The 25676-nt window shown below is 35.6% G+C and overlaps 1 protein-coding gene across 2 annotated transcripts in view; it reads right to left on the bottom strand.

Annotated features, from left to right (window-relative positions):
• slit1a (slit homolog 1a (Drosophila)) overlaps positions 1-25676 on the bottom strand; it is a 342025-nt gene that overhangs the window by 110904 nt on the left and 205445 nt on the right. The window contains exons 7-9 of one of the 2 annotated variants that reach the window (XM_028795698.2): positions 18708-18779; positions 14507-14670; positions 11057-11198 (exon numbers count right to left, since the gene is read on the bottom strand). In XM_028795698.2, coding sequence (XP_028651531.1) covers positions 11057-11198; positions 14507-14670; positions 18708-18779 — 378 coding nt within the window. Of the gene's footprint in view, positions 1-11056; positions 11199-14500; positions 14671-18707; positions 18780-25676 lie in introns of both variants that reach the window. The other variant, XM_051922445.1, reaches the window with a different exon arrangement.

Genomic DNA, 25676 nt, shown 5'->3' on the forward strand with positions numbered 1-25676 from the left:
TTCTGGTGACCGTAAATTATTCCCTGTGATGGACCTTTGCCCTCTTCATGGCTGTTTCCTTTCTTGAACTTAGTGCTGCCAGGATATGTCCTGGCCTCCCATGACCTGGAGTTGGATCATGGTAGTTTAAACTTTTATAAATGAGTAGACAGGCACCTTAATTTTAGTAGCACTCATGCATAAAATGTTTTCAGTATTAAGTTTGGCCAAAAAACTACCCCAACAGTGAATCTAAACTTTGACACTTTCTGTTTTAGTTAAATTGGTTTATACAAACCTACATTGAAGAATATATTTAGTTTCTTCCATGTTTTATATATTTGTTTAGTGTGTACTATAACATTTGTGATTTATATCCTCTGTTTATTCTTACATGAACTACATATTATGTGATTAGTAAAGTTTACTTTCAGAAAAGACATAATGACTTGAATAAAATCTTGTGAAACAGTTTTTGGAGAAACACAATGAAAATTAAAAATTAAATTATTAGTAAAAAATGTCTGATTTTACTGTAGACCATCCATGTGCAAACAGGAAGACAGACATATCTGGCAAACAAGAACCTCTGGGTGGACAATTCATTTCTTATTAAAGGCATATGCATCTGTTAGGTCAATGGAGATTAGTTTATTACAGACATTTTTAAAATCTTAAGGTAATCAAATTCAGATGTGTTGGAATGATTCATGAAAGCAATAAAGATTTTATTTTTTCAAGTTTTGAAAATCCCAGTAGTGGCTAAGACTAGTTAGTTGTGCTTTGGACTCTCATTAATTGGCTGGCTTGTGTTTTTCCAGAAAACAGTCATATAGTCAGCTGCCTCTGAGACCCACTCTCAATCCCCCCTAAGCCTAATTAAGGGAGGAATTTTAAAAGCTGTGAACTGACCTAAAAATAAACAGCATTTTGCTGGCCTGTGCTAAAGGTACATAAATGCTGCACTAGTCTTGACTGCCACACACCTTTGGCACAGCAGGGAAAACCATAGCACATTCAGCAAGTATGAGATGAATTATGAAAAACAAATGTTATGAAAAATAAAACTTTTGCCTTAATTAAAAAAAAAAAGTTCTATTGCTGATTTTGATTTAGCCTATTTGCCTAGGCGCGTTTGAGTTTAAACAATTACATTTTCCCCCATAATAAAGTATATCATGGCTGACAATATTCAATTAGTGACACTGAATTTTACAATAGACTACAATGTAAATTCTTTAAAATACATTACACAGCACAGATTTACCATTACATATTTATTTTAAATAAAAAGACAATTTAGGAATGTAGTTTACTGTTTCTCAAATCAAAAGATTCAGTTTCCAAATGTACCAAATATGTGCTTTCTTTTAAATACACTTTAAATTGCAGTATCAATTTCTATTTACTTAGCCTGAAAAGATTTTAATATTTCAATCTTTTCTCGTAGATCTTAAACTGTAATGCTGGAACAGATCCAGACAAGTTCATGACGTCAGTTATGGACAATTCAAGAGTATTATTTTGTCCTTCTTGTAATTTGGAGACCAAATCCACACCCAGTATTACAAACATGTCTAAAGAAGCACATTATGCAACTTAACCCTTTGCAGTCGTATTTAATTTTCAACGTCACGCTACATTAGTCGTAATTAATTATTGAAAAAACGCCAATAATTACAGCAGTTATTTTTTTCAAGCACGTAGGAATAACACAGGCCACTTTTCTCGACCAGGCGACTGTGCAAATCGGTCAGAAACTTGCAGGGCCACCAGCGGTGGCCTGACGACCTATAGCGCACTTTTTACTAAGGCCAGTTTTCTGGCCTAACGAATGCAAAGGGTTAAGTAAAAAAATACTTAATACTTAATGACTTGTGATTCACACAGCTATATAAGCCAACATCCGATTAGCTGTTTTATTTGTACACCTTGTCTTTTGAGGAAATGATGAGGACAGTGTTGAGTCTCCAGAGACATCAATGTCTTTCTTGTGAAATTTATTTTTTGGCTCTAATCCCCAGTTCTGTTATTAAAGTATTAAAGATTTCTTTGTAACATATTATTTATATATTACTGTGAGACTGGCATCTAGCATTTACTTCTGCAATAGGATTGGGTCAGTAATTCAATTCAGTTTATTTTTTATGCTGTACTCTTTACTGAAGGCACTCCATTTGTTATACTTTTATTCTTGCTGCTGTATATTCATACCAAATTTTTCTTATCCCTAATTTGAAACAGACCTGTATTTAGATTCTGTTTTAGAATCAACAAGTTTTCCATCATCACAAACAATACTATATTTATACATCTACATTATATGAACCTCCATTTGCATTTATTTTATTTTTTACTTGTATTTTATTAAGCAACATAAAAAAGAAAAGGCTCCACCTTCTTGTCAACCTGGGCCAGGCTCACTATTGGACCTAAAACTACATCTTCTCTACTGACTTACTGGCACATTCCCAGTTCCTTTAAATTTTTTGGCCAAAAACTTACATATCTGCATCCAAAACTGTACATCCATCTACATTCACAAGTTTAAAGTCATGCAGTATAAGTCACATGCCCAGATTTGCCTGTTTATCTTTTATATGTTCCCCTTTGTGAGTAATGCTAATGGTAATCCAATTGACTACAAAAGATTTTTTAAAAAGTAGGCCAAAGGTGTTAATTTCCTTATGTATTCAGAGTGAGTTTTGCATTTTCCTATGGTGTTCATGTGACTTTCAGTGACAAGACCCTGGAGGTTGCTGAGAGTTGTGATGGTGTTCTGAGAAGGAGGTGTTTCATCTCGCAGGGTACCCTGGATATCATCAAGAAGAGTCGCAGTGCACGGCTTGATAGCAACTCCAGTCTGAACCGGGAACTGAGAAGAATGACTGCCAGGGCTCTGAGGGCAGATAAGGAGGTGTTTGTTAGAGGAATCTGTGAGAAGGTGACACACTATATAGGGTCTAGTGACCCAAGTCCTGCTTATAGAGGAATCAAAACATTACACACATCCAAATCTGATTCTTGGAGAGTCACAGGTGTTGGAATGGTCCTTATGGGTGACCCTGAAGTTGTGCCCCGCTGGGCTGGCTACTTTGAGCAGCTGTTTAAACTTGATTCTCAGGTTAGGATGTTGGAGATCTCTGGGTCCACGGTTCTTGAAGCTGATCCTCCAGCTGAGGGTAGGGAAGGCTGCAGGGATCTATGGTACCCTGGGTGAATGTCTGCAGGCTGGTGGTAAGGCTGTTCTCCTGGCATTGCAAGCAATCTTTGCCTTCATCTGGGAGATGGGCATCATCCCAAGTGATTGGAAAACTAACTGAGAGTTCTCATTAAACACTAACGCAAATATCAGCAGACTTTCTTTGCAGCCTTTGTCAATTTTCATAAAGCATTCAACTTAGTTGATCGAGCTGCGCTTTGGGACATCCTGACATTGTGGTGTCCCCCCCAAAGTTACTGGATATTATGGCCATTCTGCACACTGGCGCTGTGAATGCATATTAGAGTTAAGGCAGAACCTCTGCTTTTTTCCCAGTTGATACTGGGGTTTGTCAGGGGTGTGTTTTTGCTCCTATACTCTTCAATGCTTGCATGGACTGGGTGTTGGGCAGGGTCGTGGGGCCCAGAGGCTGTGGGGAATCTGTTGGTGAAGAAAGATTCACTCATCATGACTTCGCTGACAATGCTGTGATCTTTGCAAAGTGAATGGAGGTTCTGATCAGGGTTCCCAAGAGACTGAGTGAGGAGTCTGAGTGTCTGGGCTTATGAGTGTCCTGGATAAAAACCAAGATCTAGGCCAACCCTGCACAACATACGGCCAGCGGGCCACATGCGGCCCGATACAGCTCTCTCTCACTGCAGCCTGCGCCAGGGTTTCTAAGAATTGTGAATTCATACTTAAATGTGACTAAACTTATATCTAATCATACAAAACGCATCTACAAGTCATTCCAAGAAACTACTGTTTGTATATAATATAAAATTGCGGGGTCAGAGTCTGTGTGCTAGCTCCCAAAGGTTAAATGCACAGTCAGTTCAATCTCAGTACCCAGTGTGATTATTGTCACGTTAATAATCTTATTTCAACTATGCTTGTATCTTTAACCCTGATTTTACGTTTTTAGAGCTGAAGCCGCGTGAGTTTTTTTTTTTTTATGAGTGCATGCGTGTGCGGTAAATCGCGAGTCTTAATTAACATTCAATTCACAGTGACCAGAAATAATGGGTGGTGATAACTGCAAGCGCAAATGTCAGAATGGAGAGTATTTAATCCTGAGTGGACAAACAAGTATCTGTTCAGTTTCTACAATGATAAAATACTTTGCTTGGTTTGCCACAAATCAATCGCAGTTCCAAAGGAATACAATGTCCGACATCATTTTGAATCCAAACATGTCGAGTTGGCAAAGCTGAATGAAAATGAGAAGAAAATTAAAGCATCAAACTTGCTGAAAGCTCTGTATGGACAACAGCAATTTTTCAAAAAGGCAAAGACAGAAAGTGAAGTGGCTACAAAGGTAAGCTTTTTAATTTCAAAAGAAATTGCTGCTGCTAGAAAACCTTTCACGAAAGACGACTTCATAAAAAAGTGCATGATGATTGCTGCATCTGAACTATGTTCAGAAAAGAAACATACTTTTGAAAACGTGAGCTTGTCCCAGATGACTGTGCAATGAAAAGTGAATGATATCTCTAGCAACCTTCATGACCATAGCCATGAATGACAGCACTGACATAAATGATACTGCACAACTTTTAGTTTTTATCTGTGGTGTTGATGACAACTTTGAAATTACAGAAGAATTGGCAGCTTTGTGTTCCATGACAGGCTGAACCACCGGTGAAGACATTTCAAATGAAGTGAAGCAATGTATCACTAAGAAATTCAGTATGACTTTTGAAAATACTGTGGTTATTTGCACTGATGGTGCACCATCACTGTGTGGCAAGAGGACTGGTGCAGTAACACTGCTGGAAGAATTTACTGTGAAAAAATTAACCAAAAATCACTGCATCGTTCAACAACAAGTGCTGTGCAGCAAAGTCCTAAGTTACGACCATGTCATGTCTGTCGTAGTTTCTGTCGTAAATTACATCCGGGCAAGAGGGCTTAAACATCGAACATTTTGTGTATTTCTAGAAGAAGCTGGCGCTAATTTTGGGCATTTATTGTATCATACAGAGGTTCATTGGGTAAGCTGTGGGAAAGTATTGCAACATTTCATTGCACTCAAAGAGGAAATCATTGAGTTTTTGAAAAATGATCCAAAGGATTTTCCTGAATTGAAAACAGAAAATTGGAACAACAACCTATGTTTTCTGATTGATATCACCACTCATTTGAATGGACAATTCAAAACTGCAGGAAAAGTCACAGCTTATTTTCCAACTTTTGGCATCAGTAAGAGCTTTCAAAATGAAACTTACACTGTTTAAAAACCAATTGTCGAAAGGATACATGAGCCATTTCCCAACATGCAAGACCATTCCTTGTAACAAACATGCCATGCTAGGAAAGAAACATTCTCACGACGTCGATAAATTAATTCAAGAATTCGACAAAAGATTTGCGTTGTCAAGAGAAGAGGAAATCAAATTCAGAGTGATTGAGGACCCTTTTTCTGTGAACCCAGATGAAGTTCCTGTGGACTTACAGCTGGAGATCATCAAACTTCAATGTTCAGCAATTTATAAAACCAAGAATAGAGAAGGTGATCTTCTTGACTTTTACAGAAGCTTGGACAAAAAGAAATTTCAAAATTTAAGGAACGCAGCAATACAAGTATTCAGTGTGTTTGCAGCACGTACATATGTGAACATACATTTTCTGCTGTGAACCTTAACAAAATCAAATCTCATTCGTGTTTAACTGATGAACACTTACAAAACATATTAAAAACTTCAACATCAAATATGATTCCAGTAATTTGAAAAACTAGTTGGTGACATGAGATGCAACGTCTCACATTAAGGGTCCATTGAACAAGTACAAATGTGGCAGTTTGTCATCCTTTTGGTAAGTTCAAATTATTAAATTTAATTATCTAATACTTTCTTAACATATTTTTAATTGGTACTCTCTTGAAAATATTGAGGTTTGCCACCTTCATTTTTTTTTTGTGAATTTAACGTGACCTGTGGCATGCGCTACATTTTCCGACTTTTGTTGTGACCCCGCATCATTTTTGAGTTGTGCAGGGTTGATATAGGTCTTTAACAACATCTTGGGCACAGCCATCAGCAGTGTGTCTGTCTGCTGAGAGTGTCAACCTCGTCGAGACGTTTACTTACTTTGGCAACGACATTCATGTCTCTGGTGGCTCTTCCTTTGAAGTCAGTAGATGGATCGGGAGAACATGGGGGGACATGAGGTCGCTGGAAAGAAGCATCTGGTGCTCCCGATATCTGTGCAAAAGGACGAAGGTCCAAGTCTTTACAGTCCTGGTTCTTCCTGTTTTGCTATTTGGCTGTGAGACTTGGAGCTATGCAGTCTCACAGCCTGGTAATGTGTCTCTTCTGAGAATCCTTGGGTACCGCTGGTTTGAGTTTATGTCAAACGAGCAGTTGCTCACGGAATCCTGATTGAGGCACATTACCTACATTGTGAGAGAGCGTCATTTACAGTACTACGGCCATGTGGCGCAATTCCCCAAGGGTGATCCAGCTTGCTGAGTCCTTATTGTTGAGGACCAAAGCGGTTGGACCAAGCCAAGGGGACACCCACATAACACCTGGCTGAGGCAGATAGATGGACATTTCCGGAGGGTGGGACTGGACTGCATGTCTGCCTTGGGGGTTGCCAACCAGGATTCTGACAACATGCTGTACCAGTGCATGCTCCCCAACCTGACCTGACCTGACCTGTTCATGTCAGGTTGCTTCTGAGATACAGGTTTCTTTGTGCATTCCATAGACATGTTAAAAATTGCTTCAGAGTGCCTATGGATTTATTTTTGAGTGCTCTGTAATACATTTGCATCGGCTTTGTGCCCAGAGCTGCTAGAAGAGAACTCTCAAAGCAGTCCTTGTAACATATAAAAAATTACCCTTAAAATTAAGATATACTTTATGCCAACATGCAAATATACATTATACTAAAAATAATTATGTCTCACAGTTCCAGGGACTTGGATTCAATTACTGGCTGGGACACTGACTGTGCACAATTTACAAATTACCTCTTTGTTTGTGTTGCTGTTGTTGAGATACTCAACTTTCCTTCCATATCATAAAAGATGGTTAATCAATCAGTCTATACAGGCTCAGTGTGAGTGAGCAAGTGTCTTCTTACGTGTCAATGTACCCTGCATTTAACTGCATGTTGGTTCTTGCCTAGCACTTTATGCTGTGAGAACTGGCTCTAGCACATTGTACCATTTGATCCTGTATTAGAAAAAGCAGATTTTAAAATTAGATTTTATATTCTACTTTTAATGAAAATTCTGAAATACTGAATACTGAATCATACTGAAACATTAGTATGTTTCAAGGAGTTTGGCTGGTCACTACAATGTGGATAAAAATATGAAACAGAATTTCAACTTTATCAAAATAAAGGTTTGATTACACTAAATAACAATAGCAAGATAAGCAAAAGCAGCACAAAACCAAAAATATTCAATAATATAAACAAAAGACTGTTGCACCACTGGACATTAACAGCATAATATTTTATCCTTATATAACTGGATGATTTGTCTACCTAAAACTACTCCTTTTCACCATCTGAATTCTCTGTCTTCCTCTGATCTGTTCAGATTTTCTTATTTAATGGCACAGAAACTCTTAAGAGGTTTTAGGCCAGCTACCTCTGTATTATGAGCAGCAAGGTGTCCTATTACCTATGGAAATCCTAAGATGTTTTCTTAAGAAATAAAAATACTTAGATCTTCCTCAATCCTTCTTACCTCTTCCTCATTTAAGTATCCCCAGAGATTTCCATTCAGGGATACAAGATAATTCACTTTCTGGGGAACCCTAGTCTATCTACGCCAGTCATTATCAAGAATTCTTAATTCTCCAGTTTGTGCTCCAAAATCAGCCCTACTGGCTCCTTGCCCTAACATTTGGTAGGCTTTTTTCCCCCAGTAGTTTGACAATCAGGCAACCTCTTATAGTGTATATCGTACAAAATAATTCATTTTAAGGAGCTTTTTCTAAACACTATGCATTAACAGATATGTTTTGATGATATGTTTTGATGATAGGTTTGTTTCAATGGAAAATGATGATACATCAGTGATGGTCCAGGACCAAATATATTTTATAAATGTAACAAACTGTAAGAAAAGAAACAATCATTGATACAGAATATTGCTTTTAAACATAAAATTTAAATTCGGTAACAATAATTAATCTAGAAAAGCAGTGATAAATCGAGACAAACTTAATGTCACACATGACCCTGAAGAAAGTGTTCTTGTAATAAAATATTCTTGGCTATGCAGCCAGACATTCTGACTTTGCACTGACAAATTAGGTCTGCAACAGTAATCAATATTTCAAAAACCTTGACTCAGGATGAAGACAAGGTGATAAATCTACACATTTAAAAAGTGCAGATTGAAATCGATTGAGGTTAGGAAATAATCACAAAAAAGAATTGACTTCACAAGCAAAGAAATTAACAAAAGACTGTCAATCCATTGAGAAATAGAAACAATCAAGCAAAGTAGGTGGACTGTGAATAATCAATGCTTTTTATTTTACTCAGCATCACTAACAGCAATGAAAAGACAGCCATTAATGATATTTACAATCTGCTAAGTGAAAAATATCTTTCTGCCCTATTACAGTCACATGCTCTATCCCTAGCTGCAATTTCAAAGGCATTTTTCTAAGAAAAGGCCTACAGTGATTGGCAAAAGGAATGCAGATGTCTTTGAACAAAAATAGGTTAAATGTATTGATTTTTGCAAATAAAATAAATACAAACATCATAGATTAGCATATAATTATTAAATAGAATATATATGCACAGGCACAACCATCAATATCACTAAGCTCTATCCAAGTATATAATTAGATATATATAAATGAAAGACCTGTGTGTGTGTATGGAGCAGTCCACTAGATGGCTCATGCATGCACTTTTACATTTTTTGGACTCTTGCTACCAAAGACCTGTGTGCAGCAAACGGCACCACAAACCAATGACACAGTGCTAATGACACAGATGAAGGGACACAACATTGAAACAAAGCAATCGCCACAGCTCAGTAACGTGAAAGTGAAACACCTCAATAATTGAGGGCAAGGCTTGACATTTTCACTAAAAACATTGTCTAGCGGGAGGTATTTTTTCAAGACAAAGAATAATAGGACTCAAATGCCAGCGATACGGCTAATATATGATATCTCCAGTGTCTTCTTACGAAAGTCAATGGGGCAGCAAGGACAGGTGGGTCCACATCCTCTACACTGGGTAATTCTTAAAAGATTAAGCTGACACCTATCCAAGTTCAACCTATCCAAGTTGTGTGCTGAGCAAGGGATTTTTTTTTATTTTGCCTGCAGTGAAGTATTTGTTAGTTTGTTGTAGTTAAATTAACTTGAGGTATTAGTTTGAAAAATACTGGTTTGTTAAGATTCTACATGCCAGATTACATGTAATCTTATTATTTTATATTTGCAACCTGCATAAAATTCAGTTGACATATATATATACTTTTTATAGAAAACAGCAGAATGTAGTGCTTAAAAGTTGGAAAATGTATGCATGGTTTAACATTCAAATTTGTTTGAGGATTTACTGTAAGTATCTGATTTCAAAGTTGTAACATTTTGCATTTTTTAGTTATTACATAATGGTTTATTGAATATTTGTGTAACAGAGTCATATTAACAGTGATAACAGAATGCAATTGCATGTATCAGTAAACTACATTAAAAACACACTTTTTAACTGCATTTTGCAATGTCACGTAGTTAAAAACTTTTAAAAGAACAGGCTTCTGGTGACTCAGTAGCTTTCATAGACAGCAGACTTCAGTTCAAGTGATGTAAAATATTGATTGATGTCTTATTGTTAGTTTTTGGTTTTGGAGGGCCTGTTACTAATCATAATTCAAATTTCTTAAACACAATATTTTTGAAAGAAGTACCCAAAGGACAGTAAAAATCTCTGTTGAAGTCTCAAGGTAAATAATTGGTTGCTTCCCACCATGGTGGAGAGCACATCTGGAGCACTTCCTAAAACCTATAGGTTCAGAGAAATACTAAATCATTATAATGTGTAAATAATTCAGCCATGAGGTTCTTTTAACTGTCGGACGAGTAAAAGAGGAAACTATTTCATACACTGTTGTCATACACGTGCACTTAGGGGATAGCCTAAGGGTCCAATTCCTTAGCGATAAAACATTAAAAAAGGGCTTAGTGATGAGTATTAATGCCTTCTCTCTTTCTCCCTACAGACCTGCAGAAGAATAACCAAAGTTTCCTCACTCCCATCCCATTCAGATGACCTCACTTCCATTCCGTCCTGATAACCTCACTTCAGTCCTATCCTGATGACCTCACCCTGCTTCCTGCCACCTTAATATAAAAACCAACTTCATTCACTTTCATTTGTCTTTTGCTGTTTTACAATAAAGACCAATATCGGTCGTTTGTGATCACTCAGTACTACAAGACAATATACAGGAAGGATCTCCAAATCTTTGTTTTATCTGCCTCAACTCTGTTACACTGTATACAAGTTGAAGTAACGTCTCTTAAGGTAAATTTGAAAAAGTAAACTTATCCATAATTGAAGATGTACAAATTGTTTGTCTATTTTAGATAGATGAGTTTGAAAATTTGCCAATCCTTTTCAATGGGAGATTTTGATTTTCAAAAATTTACACAGCACTCTCTATTCAAGATATCTCAATACAAATTAAACTTTTCTGACAAACTTCCTTGAAGAATAAGCATGCCAAACTTTGGCAAAATCAGTCCTATGGGAGCTGAGTTGGTTCAGACAGACAGACAGACACACAGACCTGGCAACAGCTGCAGGTGGTTTTTGCATTATTATGTGAACGCAGCTAAAAATGAAACAAACAAAAAAACCCTAAATGAATCTACTTACATTTCTGCCATGCTGTCAGGTAGATTTGCAGGAATGGCAGTCAGTCCTTTTCCTCTACAATCTACAATGTTATTGCTGCAGGAGCACATGGCAGGACAGGACCCAGCAGCAAGGCTACAGGATTGAGGAGATTCAGTGTGGCCTGTAGTGCAGCACAATTAAAAAAAACAAAAAAACAATGACATCTTATCTAACCAAAAAAAGGCCACTAAATATTTTAATGTACATACCAGGTGAAACAATTTTTAGGGAGTACTTAACCATGCATAGAGAACATAAATTAATGTGACAAACTTTAGTAACACTTTATTTGAAGGGTGACTACATAGTGACTTCATAACATATGCATGGAATGACATTTAAGAAGAAACACTTGATTAATAATGAACAGTTAACATCAGTACTTGCAAAAACTGGAACTAAATATCATTGCTCATTTTTAAAATAAAAAAAAGTTTTTCACTATACTCATACAAAATTCACCATACTGTAATTTAATTTACTTATTGCCACATGAGTCCACACATATTATGGGATGCTCCTTGTTTTAATACAATGCAATGGCATCTTCTTTATAAAACATCTATATCATCTTGCAAATAATTTTATTATAAAATAATCAAATATTGCTTCTTAAATAATAAACACTATTCAATAACCTATTCATGTGTTATGTATCTCCATGTAGATACCCTTCAAGTAAACTGTTAGCCAAATGTATTCCCCTATTGGACACTTAAAATAATCTTGAATTGGTCAAAATTAAAGATACAGTGGGAAGACTTGTGTGTTTCTATAATTCTACAAGTTACACATACAGTATTTTCAGTTGCTCACTTGTAGCAGTCTCGAAAATATGTCCTCACAGTTCCTCCTCAGACAAAAAGGAGCCATTTTAAAATGAGGATCTAAAGCTGATGCTTGTTGACGGTGGTGCTGGATGAATGGAACATAAAAGAAAAAGAAACAGCCCTCGTGACTAATAACACAGCTAATACCAGTATGATCCATGTGGTACAGCTTGTGGAGCAACTTTGTACTGGCTGATTTGTGCACACACTTTGGTATCTCTGGCTGCTCTAAAAATTCTAACAATTGCCTGCCTGCTTTTCCAGGTGAGTTGTGTTGCACACTTTTTCCACCATAGCAATGTTTTTTGAACTTTCCAACACACAAACTTCTGACAGATGCAGTCAAGCATCAGCACATTGGAAATGCTAGAAAGGTTTCTGCATATAAGCAGCGAGGTTGCACCCGGTGTGACTGGCATGCAGTGCACTTGTCTGCAACACATCCGCCACACGTTCACCAGTCGCTTTCAATGTAGCGACATCTGATTGTCATGTAGGAATCTGCTGCTCTGCATGTTCAGCTGTCACAAGATAGGGCTAGTTTCTTTGCTGACCTGAGAAACATGTCGATGCTTTGCTTAAGATCTTCATAAAACCTAGGTACAATAACTTCACTTATTTGCTTTCTGTTTGGTATAGCATACCGTAGTTCAAAAACCAGTATCATTTTGAAAGCCCTCGGAATGATGAAGGGTCTCAAATCTTTACAGATAAAAACTGCTATAGATTGCTATTTTTTGGGCACGAGGCGAATTGAATGGAAGCTAGGAGCTATCCACTGTCTCCAGTATAGATTGTTTAGGCTCTGCTCATATGGATGTCAACTGAAATTAGGTTTATGGGTAATGCAAGGATAAATGATTTCTCAGATTTGTTGTGTTACAACAGTACTTAACTTCTGAGTTACACAGCTTACATGTGACTTTGCTCTTATCCAGTTGCCAGTTATTCTTAATGACACACTGTTTGAATCCGTACAAGGTCCATGCATCTGTTTTAAGTGTCAAAGGTGGCAATGAGATAGTAAAGTGCTTTTTTCCATAGAAAGCCTTGACAGGCACATTAGCAACATCTACTGGATCGGATGGCAAAAACAAAGATAAGCAAAAATCTACATATATTAAATGAGCAGAATAGAGATTCACAAGATCAATCTTGAGAATTTAAGAATCGATGTTGAATTGTTTAAATGAAAGATAACAATTGGAAAAATGATATTTTTACTCAGCCCTACTGATCAGCACTGCTGTCCCACAGTTACTGGGACCTCAGTTAAATTGTGGTTGCTCACTGTGTGGAGTTTGCACATCTTTCCTGTGTCAGGGTAGGTTTTCTCTACACAAAGTGATTTTGCATTCACATTCTAAAGGCATTTGTGTTTGAGTAAATTAAGTCTTTGTTGGTTCAGTACAAATGTATATGTTCTCTACCGTGTACTAGTATCTCATCCACAGATGGCTTTGCTCAGAACAATATAATGAAAAAAGTGAGTTTAGAAAAAATGAAGAAGAAATTTACAATTGTGTCTTATAGTCAAAAGAGATATTAAATAGTAAGTTGGAAAAATTCAATTATAAAGTGTATTAAGGTTACATGATGGACAAAAACTATGAATTGTTTTTTCCCCTGCAGAAAAGGTAAACCAATGTTAATTATCTGAATCACTTTGTCATGACTGGAATGAAGGCAAGAAAGTACATGATATATAAAAAGTGGCCTAAAATTTAGTAGTTCTAAAGATTAAGTACCCATTTATCCCACTGTCATACTATATACAGCTAAGGTTAAGGTTGGGAGCATGTGCTGATAGCACGTTGCCACACCCACCATACAACGAACCACCTGGATTGGGATTCAAATGCAGCAGGTGATACCTCAGCACCACAGTGGAAAGTGTGAGGTTTTTGACGGTGGCTGGAGTACCAATCCTGCCACAAAACCCCCAAAGTTTTCCCTCTAAGTTCTGTTTAATAACCTTATTGATATGTTTACAGTATGTTAGCGATACTAATTGTTTTCCAAAGGTATAATATTTGTATACTTCAGCTAATCCTGGCTAAGAATAGATGCCACATATACTGAAAAACCCCAATTTCATCCTAAAGAAAAAAAATCAAGAATTGTAAATTTACAAGAAATTTATAAAAAAACATTAATACATAAATGTTAATATGCTACTATAAGGCATTTTTTTACTTTACATTAAGGATTGTGTCCACCCAAGGTCTTAGTCCTGGTGGGATGAGTTTTAACATACTGGTGATCTATACTGGAATAAGTGGTTTTGAAAACTGGATGGACAGATGAATGAATATTTGCTTTAAGATAATTTGTACATAGGCATTTACCTAAATATTTTTAGAACAAATTATGTAAGTCCTCACTCATTTTTCAGGATAGTACAACAGTTCTTAATATTGTATAATTAAAGAATTAAGCACATGTATGGATCTTACTGTGATAATCCTAATTTAGATTTAAAGGCATCAAGTTCAGTTATCTTATTAGTTGTTTATATGCAGTATATCCTTAAGTCAAATTAATAGCTTTCTGTTAAAAATGAGAAGGTAGTGAGAATGGCAAAATTCATCACGCTTACCTGAACAGACAAATTCGTGTTTTTGAATTTCAGCTACATTGAGTCCACGCAGAGCTGGTGGAGCGACACACTGGGTAAATAAACCAATTGTTGGTCTCTGACGCAGCCACTGAGAAAGCCAGGATAAGTGACAATCACAGTTTAAGTTGTTAGAATGCAGACGACTAAAGAGAAAAAAAGAGTAACAAAACATTACTTTTTGCAGATTTCTGCCATTGCAAAACTATTAAAAAAACCCATTAATTTCAGTTTCAACTTGTTTTTCTAAAAATGAGTAAACTAATGTTTGAAAATTGTAGAACAATTTTTCAATTTAACAATCGCATTAAATGAACAAGACATAAAAGAGGAAGAAACAGTGACAATATCCTTAAGTAAGTCTCTAGAACTGCAAGAACTGATGTAAATTAAACAGTAATTACAAAGTTTAAAAATGAAAAATATCCTAAACTTTTGCACCTGAACGTGTCATATAAATTGAAGAATAAATTACTATACAATAATACATTTTTTTAATTTGGTGATGTTATGGCACTTAGATACTGTAGATCAGGGGTAGGCAACGTCGGTCCTGGAGTGCCACAGTATGTGCAGGTTTTTGTTCCAACCCAGTTCCTTAACGAGAACTCAATTATTGCTGATGAAGCACATATTGCTTAAGTGACATTTTAATGCTTCATTTTAGTGGTCTCGCTTGTTAAGGTTCTCCAACCTTAATTGCTTATTTCAATCTTAAACTGCTGCATTCAGTGTTTTAATTGCTCCTTATTAGCAATAAGATGTAAAAGACAAAGCAGCCAGCAGTTCTCCAGCTAGCTTTTTTCCAATTACATCTGTGTGTGTTCATCATGCACGGTTTGATTTAATAAAACACTTAATAGAAAAATGTGACAGACTGAAAATGATCTGTTTTAGGCTTCAAATCATTTGGATGATATCCTTGGAAAGGAAAAAAATCTACGATATAAAAGCCTTACATTGCACAGACTAACAAGCCATAAAATTAAATAAGGTCTGAGATTGGCAATGATTGGTTTCTAATTAAGCAATTGGGTTGAATGAAAACCTGTAGCCACTGCGGCTCACCAGGACCGACATTGCCTACCCCTGTTTTACATCTTATTGCTAATAAGGAGCAATTAAAACACTGAATGCAGCAGTTTAAGATTGAAATAAGCAATTAAGGTTGGAGAACCTTAACAAGCGAGACCACTAAAATGAAGCATTAAAATGTCACTTAAGCAATATGTGCTTCATCAGCAATAATTGAGTTCTCGTTAAGGAACTGGGTTGGAACAAAAACCTGCACATACTGTGGCACTCCAGGACCGACGTTGCCTATCCCTGCTGTAGATAGTTTTTCAAATAATTTCTTAATCAGATACAAATGTTCACCTACTTGTTTTCCTTTTGCATTTGCTATCTTCTGTATTGCTCATATTTATTTGAAATTTTTTTGTAATTAATTGAGCTGCCGTTTATTACTCTTGGGTTTATATACACCGTTTTTAATTTACATTCAAAATGGTAAAATTAAGACACATTTATACACTGTAGTTGAGCTGGAAGGTTTATGCCAGAATCAGTATTTTATCAGCTGAAAATCTGCATGGCTTTATTGTAGGCCGTATATATGGTTATAATTTTGCATAAATGGTAAACTCTGAGGCCACTTTTTAATGTATGTGATAGGGATGCTCCAATTAATTGGCCACTGATTTAAATCAGACGATTTTCACTAAAAAAATGATCGGTAAAAAGGCAGATAACTAAAACTGATATTTTCAACCCCTGCTTTTCTAATCGTTATAGTCATTTAGTTGTAGTGCTCATTTACGCAAGGTATTACAGTAGTTTAGCCAGCGTGCAGCTTTTTTTTTTTCTTTTGCAGCAAACTTCCTGCAGTGTAAACAAACAACAGTGAGGGTAAGCTTGTTTTATCAGTGAACAAGAGGCAATTGGTATATTAGCCTTTACGTTAAAGAAAGTGGAGTAATAAACTGAAAAAAAGTCATCAGAGAAGCAGCCCTGTGCAACTAGACAAACGGCAAGAAAAGCTATTTTAAGGAATTCAGACCTTGATTTTGTCCTTTAAATTAAAATGGACACTGCCCGAGTTTGGAAAGCCTGCTTGTTTAAAATGCAACAGCTTACACTTTTAATTGGAAAAAGAAAAGATAAAAATACATTTGAAATTGCTGCTCAGTAAACTATAGTAAACAATATGCTGTTTTTAAAGAGTTGTACTATGTTTATTATTTATTCCAGGTGTCATACAGCATAGGTTTTGGTAAGAAGCAAGTACTATCTAATTGAAATGGTAATCCATATTTTATAATTACACCTCTAGAATTACTATTTGAAATTGGATAAAAATCAAATTCTCACTTAGTGGATCTGTTCAAAACTTTTTTTAAACCTGGCAGGATCTAATCAATAACATTTTAGAATAAGCTTTCAGATTGGAGAAAAGGATTCTGCGTCCTCTTTTCTAAGTTTTACTCTGGCTGTTGGCCTTCCTCTCCTTCTCTTGGGCGGGGGTTGAATTGAATTTAGTTTTGTTAAATTTGACTTGCTTGTATGGAATGTTACATGCTTTTAATAAATTCAATTAAAAAAGAATTATGAATGTCTAGTTGATACACTGAAGAAAAAAAATACCTGTATAAATATAGCAAATGTATATTTTAAAAGCTGTAGCGCAATTGATGATTTAAAATGATTAAAATGTACAACTGTGGTGGGCTGGCACCCTGCCCGGCATTTGTTTCCTGCCTTGCACCCTGTGTTGGCTGGGCTTGGCTCCAGCAAACCCCAGTAGCCCTGTAGTTAGGATATAGCGGGTTGGATAATGGATGGATGGATAAAATGTATAAGTGAATGTATATTTACATTTAATTGCCAATATCAATCAATTGTTTGCAAATATTGATTTTTTTTGGATTGTATCACTTTCATCATGTTTGTGTGACTTTTTCCTTCAGACAGACTTCAATAGAATTTGTATTTAAAGTAGCTTTTAAATAAATGGTAGGTTTAATCTGAATTAGATACATTGACATCTACTGTGTAAATTGATCTGAGATGTTGGACTTTATGTTATATAATTAAAAATGACTCTGCTTTATAACATTATATGATCATACCTGCTAAATCTAATTCAGAGCTATTGGTAGCTAATGTTTCTTTGTCTTTTTGTTAGAAATATGCAAGACATTTTTTTTAAATATTAAGTAAGAATAAGCAATACATATTTAAATGACAATTCAATTGGAAAGGCTATTACCCAAATAGTGGTCTAATATGTCATAACTGAATAGTAATATTATGTTAGACAAAAAGTACAGTTGAAACCTAATCAGAAATGGTCTGTAAAAGTTAGAAAAGTTGAATTCACTGACAACAAATTGAACAGCTATAACTAATAGTATGATGACTAAAAACACAGATACAGTGGGCATTAGAAAGAAAACATCAGTCAATAAGCAAATTGTTTCCAGTATTACAGTGTACAGTATATGTGGAAATAAGTATAAAAAGGACAATGATCAGAAATAAAATTTTACACTTAATAAGTGGATTCCTCAACTTATTTCTCAGTGTAAAACTATTTTGGGATTTTTACTTGAATTGCTATTACATACTTTCACAAATTAATGTATCTTTAAGTTAAATTTGGCATAAACTGTTTTAATTTATATAATAAATGCATTGTTTGTGTACTGGAATATTTATTCACTGGCATAAAATACCGTACCTCAGTAACCTGAATAAGAAATAGGAAGATGTTGTCCAAACATTTACCAATAACAAATGGTTGTATAATTATGTTTGAGCTAAGCAGAAACTAATGTGTGTGTAAGTGTGTATTAGAAACTATTTACACAGAAGTGTGGATGTTAAATTAATACCAAATGAAAACAGATCTACCAGATGGAATTTAAGTATTATATACATTAATCTGTCTTTAACCTTTTCAGTGTTTCATCTTTGATGAAAAGAAACATAATATCTACTATAAGTAAAATTTGTGAAATATAATTTAAGATTACATTTTAACATAATATTTCAGGGTTACTCTAGAAAGGAAAAGGACAATAAATCAACATTATTTACAAATCTATTATCCATTGAAAATAAAAATTGTCATTTTAAACTTAATCAAGGAGCAGAAAAATAAGAGTTCTGGAATTCTACTCACAAGGTTCTCAGCTTAGGCATATGGTTGAAACTAGAGACAGGGATACTGGAGATGTTGTTGTTGTTCAAGGTTCTGAAAGATAACACAACAGATATAAGTTCTTCTTTGTTACCTAGGTATCATAAAACTCCTACTTGTTCACTGCAAATACAACAAATGTGCTTCTCGCTTTTAAGGAATTCCCAAACATGCATGTACTGTCGTCTAAATAATTTTTGCACATATTTTTTAGCCCTGCTTTTAGAAATTGATGTTTCATGTTTTCTTTTAAATGTTCATGTTATACAAACCATGCAAAGTGTACTTAATGTTTTCTGTGGTCTATGTTTTGAGATGGTCTTTATATAAAAAACATTTATATGTTACTTACTGTATATAAAAGCCAGATTGAATGTTATTTACCTTGATTTATTTACTTTTCTTCCTACAGCGTAAAGTCACAAGTAGACTGCAGAGTTTCCTGTGTTTGATCGACAGGGGCATGCTGACAAAGTATATGTGCAATGCTACTTCAGTATGCAAATGACTTTAGCTGCAGGTGGAATCTCCTGTCGCACTTAATGCAACTGTTGTTATGGTTCTGCCTTTGTCCAGAAACAGTTTCATTAGCTTTATGACCTTAGTCTCGGAATGTCTTTCTCATGTGGGACGATTGGGATCTTTTCCTGAATAAGGAGTGGTATTGCACATGTACTTTGTCAGTATGCCTATGTCGATCCAACACAGGAAACTCTGCAGTCTACTTTGATTTTACCCTGTAGGAAGATAAGAAAATAAATATAGATAAACAACATTCAATGTGGTGTTTATATAAGTTACATATAAATGTTTTTCATATAAAGACCATCGCAAAACATAATCACAAACAGAACTTTGCACGATACCTTGGCGAGCTCGGCATGCCCTGCTGTTTCATTGAAGGACATGCGTATGTCAGATTCACTGGCAGGAAGATGCCCGACCTCTTGCTGCATCCAAACGATGCCATCTTTTGCATTTACGCCTGGTGCAGCTGTGTTGTTCTTATGTGTGACTGAACGCTTCTTGCGGGGAGGGCTTCTGTTCCCTTTTTCCGATGTAGAACCCTCATCCTCATCTGAGTTCACCTCTGTTATAACACGACTTTATTTGAAAACAGCAGTGTCAGAGCGGGGGGAGCGTGAACGTGACTGAGACAATAAAACTGAATAAAAAAAACAAAAAACGCTAACCTTTACAAATACAATAAATTTACACCGGCTGTTACAGACTCAAATCAAATGAATGTTTTTATTCTATAATAGTAAAAATAAGAGCAGCTCACTACTCAAAACGGTAATCCTAGGAAGCACCCAGAATCGACCTCTTGATTATGAGTCAGCAGTTCTTACTGCTGTACCACTCAAGCAGTTGTATCAGCATCATACCCTAACCCGATTTCTTTTTCTTTGGTTATATTCTTGAATAAAAGCACACTTGTTTTGTTATACTTGTATCTTTTGTGAAAGTGTTTATTTGATATTTGGACTTCAGTCTTCACATATTATACACTTCATGTCAAAATTTTGTCAGTAATATAACATGAAAAAAGTTACTGTTTTAGGTATGTGTTCAACATTTCTTGCCTCACATTTCCTGTCATCCTACATTTACATAGATCATTATAAACACAGAACACACATGAAATGTATGTGTTTCATAAAACGATATATTATTTACCCTATACAACTCCAGGTACCTCACACCCAGATAAACAAGGCTTGAACTATGGCGGTGGGGGGATAGGATAGTAGGCTGCTTGCTGCTGTGCTGATCGACACATTTACAAAATAAAAGACGATAATGGAGAAGTGCGAACGAATTTTAGGTGGCCCAGGATTATAAGTTTTTTTGTAGGCTTCAGGGATTCTAGTGTTTAAAAGTTTTATACTAAACTCTTACATAACCAGATGCATAGAAGGCTTATGTTCTACAACCCCAATTCCAAAAAAGTTGTGATGCTGTGCAAAATTTAAATAAAAACAGAATGCTATGATCTGCAAATTTCACAAACCCATATTTTATTCAAAGTAGAGCATAGAAAACATATCAAATGTTTAAACTGATAAAATGTGCCATTTTAAGAAAAGAATAAGGTAATTTGGAATTTGAAGGCAGAAACACATCTCAAAAAAATTGGAACTGGGCCATGTTTACCACTGTGTAGAATCCCCTCTTCTTTTAACAACATTCCATAAACGTCTGGGAACTGAGGAAACCAGTTGCTTGACTTTTGGGAGAGGAATGTTGTCCCATTCTTGCCAGATATAGAATTCTAGCTGCTGAACATCCTGGGTCTTCTTTGTCATATTTGTTGCTTCATGATGCACCATATGTTTTCAACTGATGAAAGGTCTGGACTGCAGGCAGGCAAGTTCAGCACCTGGACTCTTCTACTACAAAGCTATGCTACTGTAATAGAAGCAGTATGCAGTTTAGCATTATTTTGCTGAAATATGCAAGGACTTCCCTGAAAATGACGTCATATGTTGCTCAAAAACATTGTATATACCTTTCAGCATTGATGGTACCTTTCCAGAAGTGCAATAGACACTAATGTACACCCATACCATCAAAGATGCAGGCTTTTGAACTGAGCTCTGATAACAAGCCAGATGGCCCCTCTCCTCTTTAGTCCGGAGGATGCACGTCCATGTTTTCCAATTTTAAATTTTGAATCGTTTGACCACAGAACAGTTTTCAGCTTGTCTCACTCCATTTTAAATGAGCTTTTGTGGCACCGATTCTGGATCACGTTCACATATGGCTTCTTCTTTGCATAATACAGCTTTAACCTGCATTTGTGGAGGCATGGCTAACTGTGTTCACAGACAATGATTTCTGGAATTGTTCCTGAGCCCATGCAGTGATTTCCATGACAGAATCATGCATGTTTTTAATACAGTGCTGCATGAGGGTCCAAAGATCTCAGGTATCCAATATTGAATTTCAGTCTCATTCCTTGCACACTGAGATTTCTCTAGATTATCAGACTCTTTTGATGATATTATATACTATAGATGATGAAATATTCAAAATCTTCACAATTTTATGTTGAGGAACATTATCCTGAAACTGTTCCACAATTTGTAGACGCAGTTTTTTGAAGATTGGTGAGTCTCTGTCCATCTCTACTTCTGAGAAATTCTGCCTCTCTAAGATGCTCTTTTTATACCCAATCATGTTACTGATCTGTTGCCAATTAAAATGATTAGTTCTTCTGGTTGTTCTTTGTTAGTACCACATTCTTTTCCAGCCTTTTGTTGCCCCCGTCCCAACTTTTTTGACGTGTTGCTGCCATCAAATTCAAATGAGCTAGTATTTTCCATGAAATAGTAAAATGCCTCTCTTTCAACATATATGTTTTTTATGATCTATTATGAATAAAATATGGGATGATGAGATTTGCAAGTTATTGCATTCTGTTTTTATTTACATTTTACATAGCGTCCCAACTTTTTTTGAATTGGGGTTGTACTGTATATTAAAGCGTTATCTTTAGTATTCTTATTATTAAACTATTGACCACATGTGTTAACTGTTTATTTTTTATTAACAAAATGAAATTCTGTAGGCTTATTGTTGAGTGACCATAAAAATACTAAAATAAATAAAGTTTCTTTAAAATACATACTTTATCTAATAAAATATATCTGAAAATATGTATCCATAATACATATGACATAAAAGAAAGTAAAATCCTTTTTATAATTACAAGCTGTCATACTGTTTATTTTTTTCTGTAATGTATCTATCTGAAACAAGGCTTAATTAAAAAAAGTACTTTTCACCATTTCTCTAACAAAATTAACAAAAAAAAAAAAGATTTATATATATATATATATATATATATATATATATATATATGTATATATATATATATATATATATATATACTGTAAATTTATATAGATATAGATATACACAGTATATATATACGGTATATATTCTCACACAATCAATTAATATTGGCAATTAAACACTACTTAAATGTAAATATACATGTGCATATAGGTTTTAATCATATTCAATCATTAATTGCACTTCAGCTTTTTTGCTATTAAAATATACATTTACTATACATATTTATAAAGGTGTGTTTTTTTTCTTCAGTGTATAAACTAGACATTTGTAATTCTTGAGGAGTAATTATAAAATATGGATTACCATTTTAATTATGCAGTAGATATTTCTTACCAAAACATATACAGTGATCACTCGCTATATCGCGGTTCAGCTATCACACCCCCGCTACATCGCGGATTTATTAATACTATTATTATTACTAGGGGGCTCCGCCCCCTGCCCGCTTCTTTCGCCCACCCCCGGGTTTGGTTTACCGGATAAACAATTTAAAGAGATTGTTATTTTCTGCTTATCATTGTTTTAAGAGCTGGGAGCACCTGAAGTTTGCCTGCCACTTCGCGTTGTGAAGGGGGGGAGCTGAATGCACCCTAAGGAGAAGTGGACTTTGTGCTGCTTCTGCCAAGATGCTTGTTTTGCTTGTCGCTCTGCCCGTCAATCATTTAAAAGCCTGTACAGCAGTTGTTCTCACTGTTTTGTCTCACTGCCTTGTCTTGTGTGACGTTAAAATGTTTTATAATAGAGAGATGTTACTCATATCCTTAGCCCGACATCCACATATCATATGTGTTTACAAAGTGTGTTTTAATAAGTTTACATGTGTTTAAAGTGTGTGGGTATTTTAAGGCTTAAACTATAAAAAAATGTTTATTTATATGGTCTTTCTATATCGCGGATTTTCACCTATCGCTGATGGGTCTGGAGCGTAACTTCCACGATAGGCGGGGGATCACTGTACTCTGTTTCACACAGAAATAAATATTAAACACAGTACAAATCTTTACAAAAGCCACAAATGTATCAAATGCTCATAAGTTGTTTATCAAGAAGACACAAGACTAACAGGTTTATAAGTAAAAGATACATTTTGCTGTTAAGCTAACATGCCTTTTGCTTAAAAATGTAAGCTGTTGGCTGCAATTAAAACAATCACGCTGTCCAAACTAAAACGGTGTCTGTTTTAATTTAAAGGACAACATAAAAAGGTCTGAATTAATTAAAGTAGTTTTTCTTGCCATCTAACTAAAGGTACAGGATGACTTCTCTGAATCGGAACATCCCTAACATTCTCTTTTCCCCTGAGAAACTTTCTACAGTTATGCTTTAAGACTTAGTGTCTAGTTTTTTGTCACATTCATTCTATGGGTACTTCTCAGATCTTCTCTTGACACCATTATGCATAGGATTTCAAGATCTTTCTTTCATTTCCTCCTTTAGCCTGTAAGTGTCAGCTCAGGTCTCCAGCTGCCTCTTTACAAAGTGATCTGTCACTTCGTTTACAGTCACTTGTTGCAGTGTTCAGTCATAGAATTAAATGGGTAGGACAAGTGAGCAGAAACTGTCCTTCTGACTGGTGCAGTCAACCCCTTGGGTCCTTAAGCATTCCTGGGGCACCATGCTGAGCCACACAACACATATCTTAATAACTTAATTACCATTTAAAGCTGTCGTAACACTCCAGTTCAGGTCTGCTCTTACACGACCTTAAATACAGCCTTACTAAATGTTAGAGCGTTAACCACTTTTTATATTAAATGGCCTCATTATTGATAGGAAAATCAACTTTTTTACTTAAAAGTGAAATGTGGCATAGCTCTGATGGTGCTACAGTTTTAACTGAAACTGCACCTCTCAATTACAGTTTTACTCATGTGGTTTGCCAAGGCAACCAAGGCGGAGGTTTAGTAAATTTTTACTTTTACTTAAAGTGTAAAGATGTCGACTTTGGTACATTCGTATCTTTTGATTGTCTTGCTATTGTTATTGAAAGTGTGTCCCTGTCACTTGTATGTCCATTTATAGACCTCCTAAACATCCTTCACTCCTCCATCCTTCACTGAGGAATTCTCAGACTTAGCAGAGCTGAGCATAAATGGAGAAAACTAAATTGATAGTCCATTATGAAATATTGAAGGCTAAAATAACTGAACGTAACAGTGTAGAGAGGCAGACTAAAATTATTCCCTAAAATTATAAATGATAATGCTGGTAATCCAAGAGTTTAATTCTCAACTATTGATCGTCTTCTAAACCCAGCTCACTCAGTGTAATGCCTCCCAAAAACTACTAGCGAAACTTGTGAAACATTTTAAGTGAGTTAAATTATTTCACCAGAACAGATTTTCCCAAACTACATAGAATAATTTCTCAACTGAAACACTCCACCTGTGTCCTTGATCCATTACCAACAGGCTTTTTTCAAAGAAGTCTCTGTTGTACTAATTGACAGTGTACTCAACATAGTGAACTCATCATTAGATGAGGGTGTTTCCTGACTGTCTTAAAACTGCAGCTGTTAAAACCCTGCTCAAGAAAAATAATCTCAGCTCCTCTGTTTTTGACAATTTTAACCCAATATCTAACCTGCCCTTTTTAAGTAAAACTCTTGAATAAACATTCTATCTTGACAAGTTTCAGTCAGGTTTTAGAACAAATCACAGTATAGAAACTGCAGTGGTTAAAGTAGTAGACGACATGCAAGTTAATGTGGGCAGAGGCCGTATATCTATTCTTGTTCTCTTAGACTTGAGTGCAGCATTTTACAACAATGATCACAGTATTCTTATAAATTGCCTTAGTCAATGGGTGGGCCTCTCTGGCAATATCTTGGTTTCAATCCTAACAGGTAGAAAATTCTTTGTTAGTTGTGGTGATTATACCGAGGAAAAGCATTATATTTTATATGGTGTACCACAAATCTATTCTTGGTCCAATGTTCTTTTCGATCTACATGTTTCCATTAGGTCAGATTATGTCAAAACACAAGGTGAGCTACCACAGCTATGCAGATGACACACAGCTGTATTTACTGATAGTGCCTGATGACCCTGGTGCTTTTGGCGCTCTGATCCTGTGTCTTATTTGTAT

The sequence above is a fragment of the Erpetoichthys calabaricus genome, chromosome 2, assembly GCF_900747795.2.
Source record: "Erpetoichthys calabaricus chromosome 2, fErpCal1.3, whole genome shotgun sequence".
NCBI classification, from domain to species: domain Eukaryota; kingdom Metazoa; phylum Chordata; class Cladistia; order Polypteriformes; family Polypteridae; genus Erpetoichthys; species Erpetoichthys calabaricus.